Source organism: Oxyura jamaicensis, chromosome 19 (genome assembly GCF_011077185.1).
Source record: "Oxyura jamaicensis isolate SHBP4307 breed ruddy duck chromosome 19, BPBGC_Ojam_1.0, whole genome shotgun sequence".
Taxonomy (NCBI): domain Eukaryota; kingdom Metazoa; phylum Chordata; class Aves; order Anseriformes; family Anatidae; genus Oxyura; species Oxyura jamaicensis.
This window is the reverse complement of record NC_048911.1, coordinates 3,016,156-3,028,437: the sequence shown is the minus strand read 5'-3', so window position 1 is coordinate 3,028,437 and position 12,282 is coordinate 3,016,156. Positions and strand designations below refer to the sequence as shown.

Here is a 12,282-nt window from a genome sequence, read left to right as displayed (position 1 = left end):
CCCCCCCCCCCCCCCACAGGAGGGAAGGCTGCTTGGCTTCCACGGCTGCTTTTCCAGAGGGCAGCAGACAGCACGCAGCTGGATTGCTGTGGGAATATCCATGTGCGTCTGGTGAAAAGGAAAAACACGTCCTTACTGCTAAGGCTTCGCTTCTAAGAAAAGCATCTTCTGGGCTTATATTTCCATAATTTTTCATGTATATTCTTTATATCCTTAAATAACAATTTTTCCAATTTTTCTTCATAGAGTTTAACTTTTTTTTTTCTCTTCGGTGTGTTTGGCAAGCAGCTTGTAGGGAGCGTACCCGTTACTGGTGGCTTTCACAAGACTGGCACGCGTGCCTCTGTGTGAGCACAGGGAAGATGGAAACTGGCCTGTGGCTTTGCTCTTTCTTGCCCTGAGTATTTCTAATTTTTGGCTCCCAAAAGTAGAAGCCAGCAGGAAGCACGTGGAGCGGGATGCGTGCTGGTTTGATTTGGCTTCCTGAAAGCTCCTGGGCTTAGTCTGTTTTTTTCTTGGTGAAATGAAACCACGGCTTTATTTGCTGTGTGTCAGTGTCCCTCTCTGGGCAGGAATGGCTAAATGCTACATCCTCAGTACCCTAACAGCGTATTTTGTAATGATTTGCTCGCTTTTACAAGCCTTTACTTGGGCAGAAGCTCATCTTGGCACGGTAAAGCCAAAGGATTTATGGGCAATTATACCGATACTAAAAAAAATCTTCCAGACCAGTTAGTAATACACGATTAATAGATGCATTACATAGGAGTGCTCAGGCAGCCAGCTTCTGGCCACTCAGATGCCGTTTAAATTGGCCTTTTTGTGTCGTACACGTGTAGCACCTCGCTCAGTACCAACCCCAAAGCACTTGCACGGGGTGCCACGAGCCTTGAGGATCCAAGCTTGGAAACACAGCCAGGTTTGTTCGGGGGGCTGGACCACAGCCTGTATCACCTAAAATCCACCATGGTGTACAAAATCCCGTTACCATGCTAACCCCAAAGAGTTCTGAAGATGAGCTTGGGAACTCCGTTTGGTCCCAAACTCAGTGAAGATGGGTTTTAATGTCACATCAGTCTCCCTTTCACCTCCGACAGTCCCTCGGCCATCCCTCAGCGGCACCCTCTCCTCTGGCGGGCGGTAATCCTGTCTGCCTCTGCGTCCCCAGCCCCAGCTGGCCTGCCCACAGCTCCTGGCAGCCTTCTCTGGTCATCGGGGTGATCAGCATTGTTCTTGCTTTGCATCCAGTCCCAAAGTTCAGCTCCTTTGCCGGAGGCAGGACCTGTTACCAGCTCCGGGCTGTGGGAGGTGCCAGCACTTCTTTCCTTGCAGACATCCTCGGAAAGCTGCAGGTTACCTGCCTGCAGTTTATCCCCAGCCGCTGTGAAGCTGTTTAAACCTTGCTGGCTGATCTGGGGAGTCAGAGGGCTGCTGGGATGTCTGCTGGGATCACAGAATCAGTTAGGTTGGAAGAGACCTCCAAGATCACCTCGTCCAACCTGTTGTCTTGTGCAGTTGGTGCTGCAGGGTCCGCCCACCCCCTAATTTCTGTTCTGAAGCGCTCTAAGTCCTCTCAAAGGAACAGCTCGGTGCCATTTTCCCGATGCGTGCACGTATTATCACCTGCAGTGCTTGTTATTCGTGCTGCCCTGACGTGCCTGCACGCTTCACAGCATGCACATCACCTTGGAGAACCTGAGCCATGCTGCGAGCCCAGGTTCTGCAGGAGCAGCAAGGTGCTGTCAGCCTCCTGGGGAACGGCTCGTTTATCTCACCTTGACTTCCGAGGCGATTTTCTCAAGGTGCGTGGAGCTGAACAGCTAAATCTCTGCGAGTGCTCTCCTCCTGCAGGCATGGCACCTTATGGCATTAGGTACACGTAAACATCGGTTGCACCATTCCACCAGAAAAATGTGCTCTTAGCAGCTGTCGAAACTTCCTTCTCAATATATTCATCGCTGTCTATAGGCAGTTCTGCCAGCAAGAGCATAAACAAGTCCTGATTGTTACTCAACTAAGCTGAAAGTCCTGACTGCTGTACATAAAATAGGTTTAAATCATTTTTTTTTTTGTTGCTCCTGAAATTTGGTTTTTAATTTTAGCACTTTAATTGGGACTTCATAGCTATGACATTAATCCTGCAACTGATGAGGGCACAAATAAAACATCCTGTTCTGGCTGCTGATGCTGTAGTTTGAGGCCGTGATTTTGGGGCAGGGGGCTGTTTTGAGTGAGACAGTGATAAACTTGTACTGAAAATCAGAGGGAGTTGTTCTAATACCTGTGCCACAAGTGTCTTTTTGTCATTCCTTTTATCGCACCGTGAATTCCAGTGATTTTCATCTCTGGCTGTTTGGCTGAATTTACATTGATTTTTCTTTCTAAGCATGTCTGGAACTCTAGCAGTCCAATCAATTAAGAGGTATCTTTCTAGGCACAAAGGGTGTTTGGTCTCGGCATGGCACAGCATTTTAACTTTCGAATGTTTAGCTTGTACTTTGGATGGAACAGCAGAAAGTGTAAAAGAACAAGAGTGAACACTTGATCCTGTTACTTTACTTACGTAAAGCTCATGGGGGCTGTTCTGGGTTGTGGAATATAAACATATATATTTATATTTCATCTCTTGTAGGGTTTAGATTTCCTGCACAGCTGTGTGTATCTGAACAGGTTTTATGTTTGATTTTATAGGAGGAGAATGGCCCAAGCTACAGCCCCAGCAGCGTCCATCCACGATGAGGACTCCTCGGAAAGCAGGATGGTGGTTACGTTCCTCATGTCGGCACTTGAGTCAATGGTTAGTAGGCGAGCTGAGCAGCTGTGTCACAGCTCTGTCTTGGCACCTGCCAGATTACAGCAATGTCTTGCCTCCCCCAAGGGAGCTGGAGTGTGATGTTCTATCTGTTCCTTAGTGTGTGCTGTCCAGCTTCCTGTGGCTCTGTTTGCTTGTGGAAGTTCACACCAGCAGTCGTCTTGGTTTTTGTTGTGTGGTCTTTCTTGTTTCTTTTTAGCAATAAAACTTTGATTGGGATCTGTGTAAGAGAATTGGTTTCAAACCCTTTTTGCCAAGGGATATATTCAGCTCCTAAAGGTTTTGCCACTTCATCTCATGCAGCAACTACCGTGTCTTTCTAGGTTGTAGCAAACTCTGAGCTCCTAGGAAAAGTTGACTTTTTATGATCACTTCTTGATGATTACCCTAACTTTCTCAGGATCTTGCTGTCTCCTTGCACTGCAAGTTTCCTCACTTCCTTGCCAGCAGTTCCTCCCAGCAGAACACACCTACACGTGTGCACGGAGGGTGTGATCTTTCCCTTCCTCTGTAGGAATCCACCTGAGCCAGAGCACAGCCAGCAGGACAAAGACTGTGGGCAGCCTTCCTGCTTGCAACTACACTGTCCTGGTTTCAGTTAGGACAGAGTTATTTTTCCCCCTGGTAGGGTGCTGTGTTTTGGATTAGGATGAGAAGAGTGCAGATAACATGCTGATGATTTAATTGCTGCAGAGCAGTGCCTACACCAAGCCAAGGACTTGTCAGCTCCTCGCTCTGTCCTGCCAGCGGGCAGGCTGGGGGTGCAGCAAGAGCTGGGAGGGGACAGACCCGGGACAGCTGACCCCAACTGGCCAAGGGGATGTCCCATCCCATCTGACTGCATGCTAAACAATATATAGGGGCGGCTAGCCAGGGTGGGGGGGTGGCTGCTTGGGGTTGGGCTGGGCATCAGTCAGCGAGCAGTGAGCAATTGCATTGTGCATCACTTGTTTTGTACACACTATTATTATTGTTATTTCATATCTTAATAAACTGTCTTTATCTCAACCCACAGGCTTCACTTTCCCGTTTCTCTCCCCCATCCCAGAGAGGGAGGGGGGAGGGTGAGCGAACGGCTGTGTGGTGTTCAGCTGCCGGCCGGGTTGAGCCACAACATTCACCTTTCCAAACAGCACAACTTGTGTTCAGTGTGCTGGGGAAGAACAAGACTCCTGTACGCTGCTGAAAACTGGAGTTGGCATAAGACAATATGATTGTTTAATGGTGAAGTAATAATTTCCAAGGGATAGACTAAATCATTTTAATTAAAAACAGTGTAATCTCTGGGTTTAGATGCGGCCTTAATTTCACTAATGTATCTACAGTGCTTTTCAGATTCCTCTTGGAAAGTGCTCCAGATGTATAAATTACCCTTTGCTGATGCTTGATGTGATGTTACTTGCAGCATCTTTAGAGAGGTGGATGCTGGCAGCAGAAGTAGTAACTGTTTTAGATGATTCCACATACATCCTATTGACTATACTTTATAATAATAAACATCTTTGCTTTTTCTTTTTACAGTGCAAAGAACTTGCCAAGTCCAAGGCAGAAGTTGCCTGTATTGCCGTATATGAAACAGACGTGTTTGTAGTTGGAACTGAGAGAGGCAGAGCCTTTGTCAACTCTAGGAAAGATTTTCAGAAGGATTTTGTTAAATACTGTAAGTTTCAACATTGTATCTTTGCACTTCACAAGCTTGTTAATGTTTGTTGCATGAAACTAATATCTTTTGAGAGCAAAGTTCTGTATATCATGGCTACATCTTATAGCTGCTGGCTGGGGCAAAACCAGATCTAAAAAGTTACCAGTGACAGCGGTCTTCAGTGTTATTTCAGCTGCGTCTGACATTTTTTACATAAATGTCAAACTGGTACAATAGGAAATGCTATCCAGCCTTGCAACATTTTCTGCATTGCCTAATTCGTGCTAGTTTTCCTTTGTACCCCCCTCCACCAGGTGCTTTTTCCCATCTCATGTAAGTTAGTCAGGGCACAGAAAAGGTCAGGGACCGTTTCAGTCTACTTAGATGATCCCTGTTCTTTAGATCACTTTGTTTCTCTAAAGCAGATGTGAATTTTTGACAAAAAAAAGCATTATTTACATACCTTTCTTTTATCACTGTAAGTCACTAGAGTATAGATGCATAAAATTACGTCTGCATTACTTTTGTTCTCCTTTACATCTGTGGGAGGGTGTTTTTTGATTGATTTCTTTTTTATAGTGAAACAGTGGAACTTTTGTTTATAAACCATGTTCCATTGTGTCCAGGGCAATATTTAGAGTTCACTAGCTCACTTTCCAAGATGCGGTGACTCTTTGGGGATTGTTGGTGCTCGTTTAGCAAAGTGTTGTTGATGGACACTGCTTAATCAGTAACACAGAGTACCTTTATCTGCCTGAGGGAGACAATGCAGGTCACGAGCAGGATATGAAAGAAGAACCATTCTGAGGGAATTTAAAAACAACAGCTGTAAAATGTCCTGGCTTGACTAATTAAATGCTGCCTGCAGAGCAACTGTGTTTAATCTGTAACAGAAACATTTACTGCTAAAAATGCTTTTGCTGCTAGCTAAAACTCTCCTGAAGGCTTTGTCTGAAGAATTCATTTGTTTGTGCTGGAGCCCTGGATTTTCAGCTCTCACACTCATGTGGACAGTGACTTTCTGTGGACTTAAGTATATTTACTCTGAGGAAAGTTGCTGTAACGTTGGACTGTCACACATATGGACTGATATGAAAATGCAGAATTAGGACCTCACTGGGGAATCAAAGATAAGATAAATCTATTCCTTTTGTTTGCAATTTTTATGGGGCTAGCAGTCTTTCACCGATATTTATGAAAACTCTTAGCTGAGTAATGGGGGGAAATTAAGTTTTTTCACCTGTTTTTTGTTTTTAAAGGGTTTCCCTGAGATTTCAGATACTTTGTTCTATGGCCAGCACAGTGGTATTGTAGGCCCTGCAGTGCTGGGGACTTGATATGCTGTGCACATCTGGCAGAGGAGTAACTGGGTTCTGATGCTTGATCTCCTGGCTAGATCTGTATTTCTGGTTGGGTGCAATGAGGAGCACTGCCCGCTCACCCGAGCTCGTGTGATCGTATCAGCTGTGGTCTCTGTAGAGGTGCATGTGCTTATTGGAAGCTTACATAAGTTTGATAATCGCAATCCTTTGCTTTACTCCAGTTACAAGATATTCATACTCAGACAGTGTGTTTTATGCTGCCAGGCAGTCAAGATTAAACAATACCCACTTTGAAGACAGCTTTTCGTTATGCTTCCTCCTGAACGTCACGGGGTAGATCTGTGTGAATGAAGCCAACCAAACCTCGGTCACTGCGTTTGTGGGTTCAAGTACAAGTCTTCCATAGTTCCTGGGCAATCTTGATGATGGAGATGGTGTTCTGTTGCTGACAGAAGCGTTGATAATTCCAGAAAACCTGACTTCAGAGCACTGGTTTTTAGGAATAGTAGCGTTATGTATTCCTGGTGATACTGATTCCATCACCACTTTCCACAAGTTGGAAGACTTCATGAAGTTTATAGGATAGTGTTGGCTGGTGTGAAATGTAGAACTGTGGAGGCAACAGTTCCTTTCCTCTCACACCTTTATTTCTTCAGTTAAATATGAAATTCAGCAATAGATGATGATGGTTACCATTTTACTAGGTTTTTCAGAAAAATCCTGGAAGGTTGTGGTTCAGTGTGTTCTTTTAATAAGCTATAGTGGTGCCCTTGTTCTTTTGTGATTAATATAAAGGCTTCCAAGAGGTTTTTCAGGTTGCTGTTAAAGTTAAACCTCTATAATTTCTGCTGTGGTGTCATCAGTATTGTCAGCAGCACATGTTCCAAGGACTTGGTATCGACTTGTCTGGATCTTTAAGTATGGAAGCAAGTGTAGTTACTAAGCAATGCCTGACTTGTCGTTTGTGACAAGCCAGCGTGTGCATCTCAGAACAGCTTCATTTCCACTTTTCCCATCGTTCCTTTGTATAGTTCATGTAAATACAAAGACTCTTCAGAATTTGGAAGGCTGAGGCTTCAAACCTGCTGTGTACTTTTTAGTAATGAGCACAATTTAGTGGGCTAAGCTGAGAGATGTATGAGGGTTGTGAAGGAAGCAGCATCAGTATTCTCTAGCAGTCTGGGAGTGGCTAAAAAACAGTGGTTCATTGAGCAGCAGAGCTGGAGTTTGGTTTCTTGTGGCTGTCATTCACAAAGACTTTCATCCCCATGGATTCCCTAATGCTAAGTGGCAGGGGAAGGAGGAAACCTCATGCATATTTCATGTATCTCGTTACCTTAAAGTGTTAGAAACGGACTATAGCAGTGCTTCCTTTAATATTAGTATATGTCATGTACTAAATGCTGAAGAACCAGGCAAGAGGCATTAATTGTTTAAAATGGGGTCAGATAATACTCTTCCAAACTGTCTGTAAGCCCTGTGTTTCAGTGAAATCAGGTGTTTCAGTTGTGCCCCCTAATGTAGAGCTGTATGTGCTTGTATGCATCACTTGGGTAACCTGCGGTGTCAGTTGCTCTAAGCCAATGGAAGTTTGTTGTGCATAAAAACTCTTGGATTGCCTGCTCGTACAGAATCTGGACAAGCATGGGTACTCAAGCTCATACGCCTGTTGCCCCACCAGCACCTCTTTGTTCTAGTTGCTGTTCCCTGCTGAAGTGTATTGCATGGCCTGTGGCGTGATGAAATGCCTGATTGCTTGGAGCTCCGGGTTGTCAGCCATCCTGAGCAGAAGCCTGGAGTGCTGCTCCCTTCCTGCGTTCATCTTTGTCATCTTGGCAATTTCCCTTGAGGTTTGGTCAAGGTTTGGTACGGCTCTGTGGAATTCATTCTCATTCAAATGGAGCTGGTGGGGGGTTAAAAAACAAAAGGAGGGGGGAGCAGAAGAGGCCTCAGCTCATCCCTGGGTTGTGTTTGGCTGTCAGAGCAGACTTTGAGAAGAGCTTGTTGGCTCAAACACCTTTTTGGTCATCTGCTCTCCATTTAGAAAGGAACAACGAAGCACTGTGTGTGCCATCCCGCCTGACAAGGAGCTGGTTGTTCTCCAGGAGTCCCAGCGGCCTCTGCTAGCGTACCACTGGTACCGGCCGTTGCTCTGTTGGTACGTAGGGTGGAAGCAGAGCCCTGCTAGGTCTGCAGCTTGCTGTCAGCTGTCCCCATCATGCTGCTTTTCCCCCTTTGGTGCTAGGGCTTTGGCTCTCTTTTGGCTCACTTGCCTGAGGTGGGGCCGTCTCGCATCTGTGGCTTGTTCATCCTGAGTGAGAAGTCCTTTGTTCTTAGGAACCTTGGTTTATCTTCCCAGTGACCCCAGGATTCTGTGCTGATCTTCACACATCTGGTGTGGGACAGAGTTCTGCTTTGGGTCCTGCTGGAGACTTTGGCCTAGCCACTCTTCTTACCTGTACCTCCATGTCCATCTAGCCACAGGTTGCAAAAGTTCCTTGTAGCTTCAAGAACGATCAGAATCTGAATGTTTTTAGTAGGCACAGCTGTTCCTTCTGCTCGTGATGAATGAAAGCCCCACGATGCTCCAAAGCCCTTACAAGAAAGATTGCTCAGCTTTTGCTCACCACTGGCTGTGGTGTGTGGATTACTGTTCCCTCTTGGACATCTGTCATCATCTTCTGCAGGCAAGTAAAATGACTTGTCCCATAAGTTAGGCTACTGTGGACCTACTTGAAGATCTGTGGCACCTGTCTCATTGAGCCTGCACCTGAGTGAACAGAATGCATTAGGTTTTCCAGAGAATTGTTTTCTGACGTTGTGCTCTCTTGCTGCTTTGACTTTATAACTAATTTAAAACACCAGCGGTTTAAGGGGGGGGAGGGGAAGTAAACTAACAAAACCATGGAAAGCTAGATCTTAATGTTTTGTTTTCTAAATAAAACTGGCAAGTCTCCAACTGGATTGTCAACTGTTGGACTTAAGGGGCCTGCAGTGATTTCCATCTGAATAACCCAAATTAGCATACCTGGGCTATGCAGTAACTTGCCCTTACAGTCCAAGGAGAATTAAGCACACCTGGCTGAAGTTACACCGTGTTGGGGTTCTTGCAGGAGAAGCTGCCGCCTTCCTATCCTGTAACTGCAGTTGTGGGCATGCAGTGACTGACGTAATTTGAGGGTTTGGCTTCTACAGAAGCTGCTGTTCACTGTGCAGGATCTGCCCTCTGCAGAATCACAGAATCACAGAATTTCTAGGTTGGAAAAGACCTCAAGATCATCGAGTCCAACCTCTAACCTAACACTAACAGTCCCCACTAAACCATATCCCTAAGCTCTACATCTAAACGTCTTTTGAAGACTTCCAGGGATGGTGACTCCACCACCTCCCTGGGCAGCCTGTTCCAATGCCTCACAACCCTTTCAGTAAAGAAGCTCTTCCTAACATCTGACCTAAAACTCCCCTGGCGCAACTTTAGCCCATTCCCCCTCGTCCTGTCACCAGGCACGTGGGAGAACAGGCCAACCCCCACCTCTCTACAGCCTCCTTTAAGGTATCTGTAGAGAGCGATAAGGTCGCCCCTGAGCCTCCTCTTCTCCAGGCTGAATAAGCCCAGCTCCTTCAGCCGCTCCTCGTAGGACTTGTTCTCCAGGCCCCTCACCAGCTTCGTCGCCCTTCTTTGGACCCGCTCAAGCACCTCGATGTCCTTCTTGTAGCGAGGGGCCCAAAACTGAACACAGTACTCGAGGTGCGGCCTCACCAGAGCCGAGTACAGGGGGACGATCACCTCCCTAGCCCTGCTGGTCACACTATTTCTGATACAAGCCAGGATGCCGTTGGCCTTCTTGGCCACCTGAGCACACTGCTGGCTCATATTCAGCCGACTGTCCACTATCACTCCCAGGTCCTTCTCCGCCTGGCAGCTCTCCAACCACTCATCTCCCAGCCTGTAGCTCTGCTTGGGGTTATTACGCCCCAGGTGCAGGACCCGGCACTTGGCCTTGTTAAACTTCATGCAGTTGACCTCAGCCCATCGGTGCAGCCTATCCAGATCCTCCTGCAGAGCCTTCCTACCCTCGAGCAGATCGACACACGCACCTAACTTGGTGTCATCTGCAAACTTACTGAGGGTGCACTCAATGCCCTCGTCCAGATCATTGATGAAGATGTTAAAGAGGACCGGCCCCAGCACCGAGCCCTGGGGGACGCCACTAGTGACTGGCCTCCAACTGGACTTGACTCCATTTACCACAACTCTTTGGGCCCGGCTATCCAGCCAGTTTCTAACCCAACGAAGCGTGCGCCAGTCCAAGCCAAGAGCAGCCAGTTTCTTGAGGAGAATGCTGTGGGAGACGGTGTCAAAAGCCTTGCTGAAGTCAAGGTAGACCACATCCACAGCCTTTCCCTCGTCCACCCAGCGCGACACTTTGTCATAGAAGGAGATCAGGTTCGTCAAGCAGGACCTGCCTTCCACAAACCCATGCTGACTGGGCCCGATCGCCTGCTTGCCCTTCAAGTGCCGCATGATGACTCCCAAGAGGATCTGCTCCATGAGCTTCCCTGGTACTGAGGTCAAACTGACAGGCCTGTAGTTCCCCGGGTCAGCCCTCCGGCCCTTCTTGTAGATGGGCGTCACATTCGCCAGCCGCCAGTCAGCTGGGACCTCCCCCGATAGCCAGGACTGCTGATAAATGATGGATAGTGGCTTGGCCAGCTCCTCTGCCAGTTCTCTCAGTACCCTTGGGTGGATCCCATCCGGCCCCATCGACTTGTGCACATCCAAGTGCCGTAGCAGGTCACCAACCAGTTCTTCGTGGATGGTGAGGGCCACATCCTGCTCCCCATCCCCTTCCACCAGCTCAGGGTACTGGGAATCCAGAGAACAACCGGTATTGCCGCTAAAGACTGAGGCAAAGAAGGCATTGAGCACCTCCGCCTTTTCCTCATCTCTTGTAACTAAGTTTCCCCCTGCATCCAGTAAAGGATGGAGATTCTCCTTTGTCCTCCTTTTTGTGTTGACGTATTTATAAAAGCGTTTTTTGTTATCTTTAACGGCAGTAGCCAGATTGAGCTCCAGATGAGCTTTGGCCTTCCTAATTTTGTCCCTGCACAGCCTCGCTACATCCTTATAGTCCTCCCTAGTGGCCAGCCCACTTTTCCAAAGATTATAAACCCTCTTTTTTCTCCTAAGCTCAAGCCACAGTTCTCTGTTCAGCCAGGCTGGCCTTCTTCCCCGCTGGCTCATCTTTGGGCACATGGGAACAGACCGCTCCTGCGCCATTAGGATTTGCCTCTTGAAGAGCGCCCAGCCTTCCTGGACCCCTCTGCCCTTCAGAACCGCCTCCCAAGGGACTCTACCAACCAGTGTCCTCAGCAGCCCAAAGTCAGCTCTCCGAAAGTCCAGTACAGTGGTTTTACTGGTTCCCTTCCTGGCCTCGCCAAGAATAGTGAACTCCACCATTTCGTGGTCACTCTGCCCAAGACAGCTCCCGACAGTCACATCCTCCACCAGTCCTTCTCTGTTTGTGAAGAGAAGGTCTAGCGGGGCACCACCCCTGGTAGGCTCACTAATCAGCTGCGTCAGGAAGCTATCTTCCACTTTCTCCAGAAACCTCCTAGACTGCTTTCTCTGGGCTGTGTTGTGCTTCCAGGATATGTCAGGGAAGTTGAAGTCCCCCACGAGTACAAGCGCTGAAGATTTCGCAACTTCTGTCAGCTGCCTGTAGAACTCCTCATCCGTCTCCTCATCCTGGTTCGGCGGTCTGTAACAGACCCCGACCAGGACGCTAGCCTTGTTGTCCCTGCCGATCCTAACCCAAAGGGACTCGATCTTGTCATTCCTAGCCTCGAGTTCTACAACATCGAAAGACTCTCTAATATAGAGAGCCACACCGCCACCCCTTCTGTGCTGTCTGTCCCTTCTGAAGAGCCTATAGCCAGGCATCGCAGCACTCCAGTCATGAGACTGGTCCCACCACGTTTCCGTGATGGCAACCAAGTTGTAGCCTGCCCGCTGCACGATGGCTTCCAGCTCCTCCTGTTTGTTACCCATGCTGCGTGCATTGGTGTAGATGCACTTCAGCTGGGCCATTACCTTATTCCCCGGCCTTGCTATTGTTCCCCCTGGCACAGCTCCAACAATTCTTGCTTCACCCCCATCCCCCTTCTTACCTAGTTTAAAGCCCTATCAATGAGCCCCGCCAGCTCCTGGCCAAGGATCCTTTTTCCCCTAAAGGATAGGGACCCGTCTACGGCCATCAGACCAGGTGCTGAATAAACTGCCCCATGGTCGAAAAACCCAAGATCTCTGCATTGGCACCAGCCCCGGAGCCACGTGTTTAACAGGTGGGCTTTCCTGGTCCTCTCCGTACCCCTCCCTGTCACCGTAGGGATGGACGAAAACACTACCTGCACTCCCGCTCCGTCCACTAACCGTCCCAGCCCCCTAAAGTCTCTTTTGATTGCCTTCAGGCTTCTGTCTTCAATGTCGTCACTGCCCGCCTGGA

The 12,282-nt window shown here is 47.9% G+C and overlaps 1 protein-coding gene across 2 annotated transcripts in view; it reads left to right on the top strand.

The window, feature by feature from the left end:
• GTF2I (general transcription factor IIi) overlaps nucleotides 1-12,282 on the top strand; it is a 77,048-nt gene that overhangs the window by 3,905 nt on the left and 60,861 nt on the right. For both annotated transcript variants that reach the window (XM_035343109.1, XM_035343108.1), the window contains exons 2-3: nucleotides 2,692-2,797; nucleotides 4,334-4,472. In XM_035343109.1, coding sequence (XP_035199000.1) covers nucleotides 2,699-2,797; nucleotides 4,334-4,472 — 238 coding nt within the window. In that variant the 5' untranslated portion in view covers nucleotides 2,692-2,698. The remainder of the gene's footprint in view (nucleotides 1-2,691; nucleotides 2,798-4,333; nucleotides 4,473-12,282) is intronic.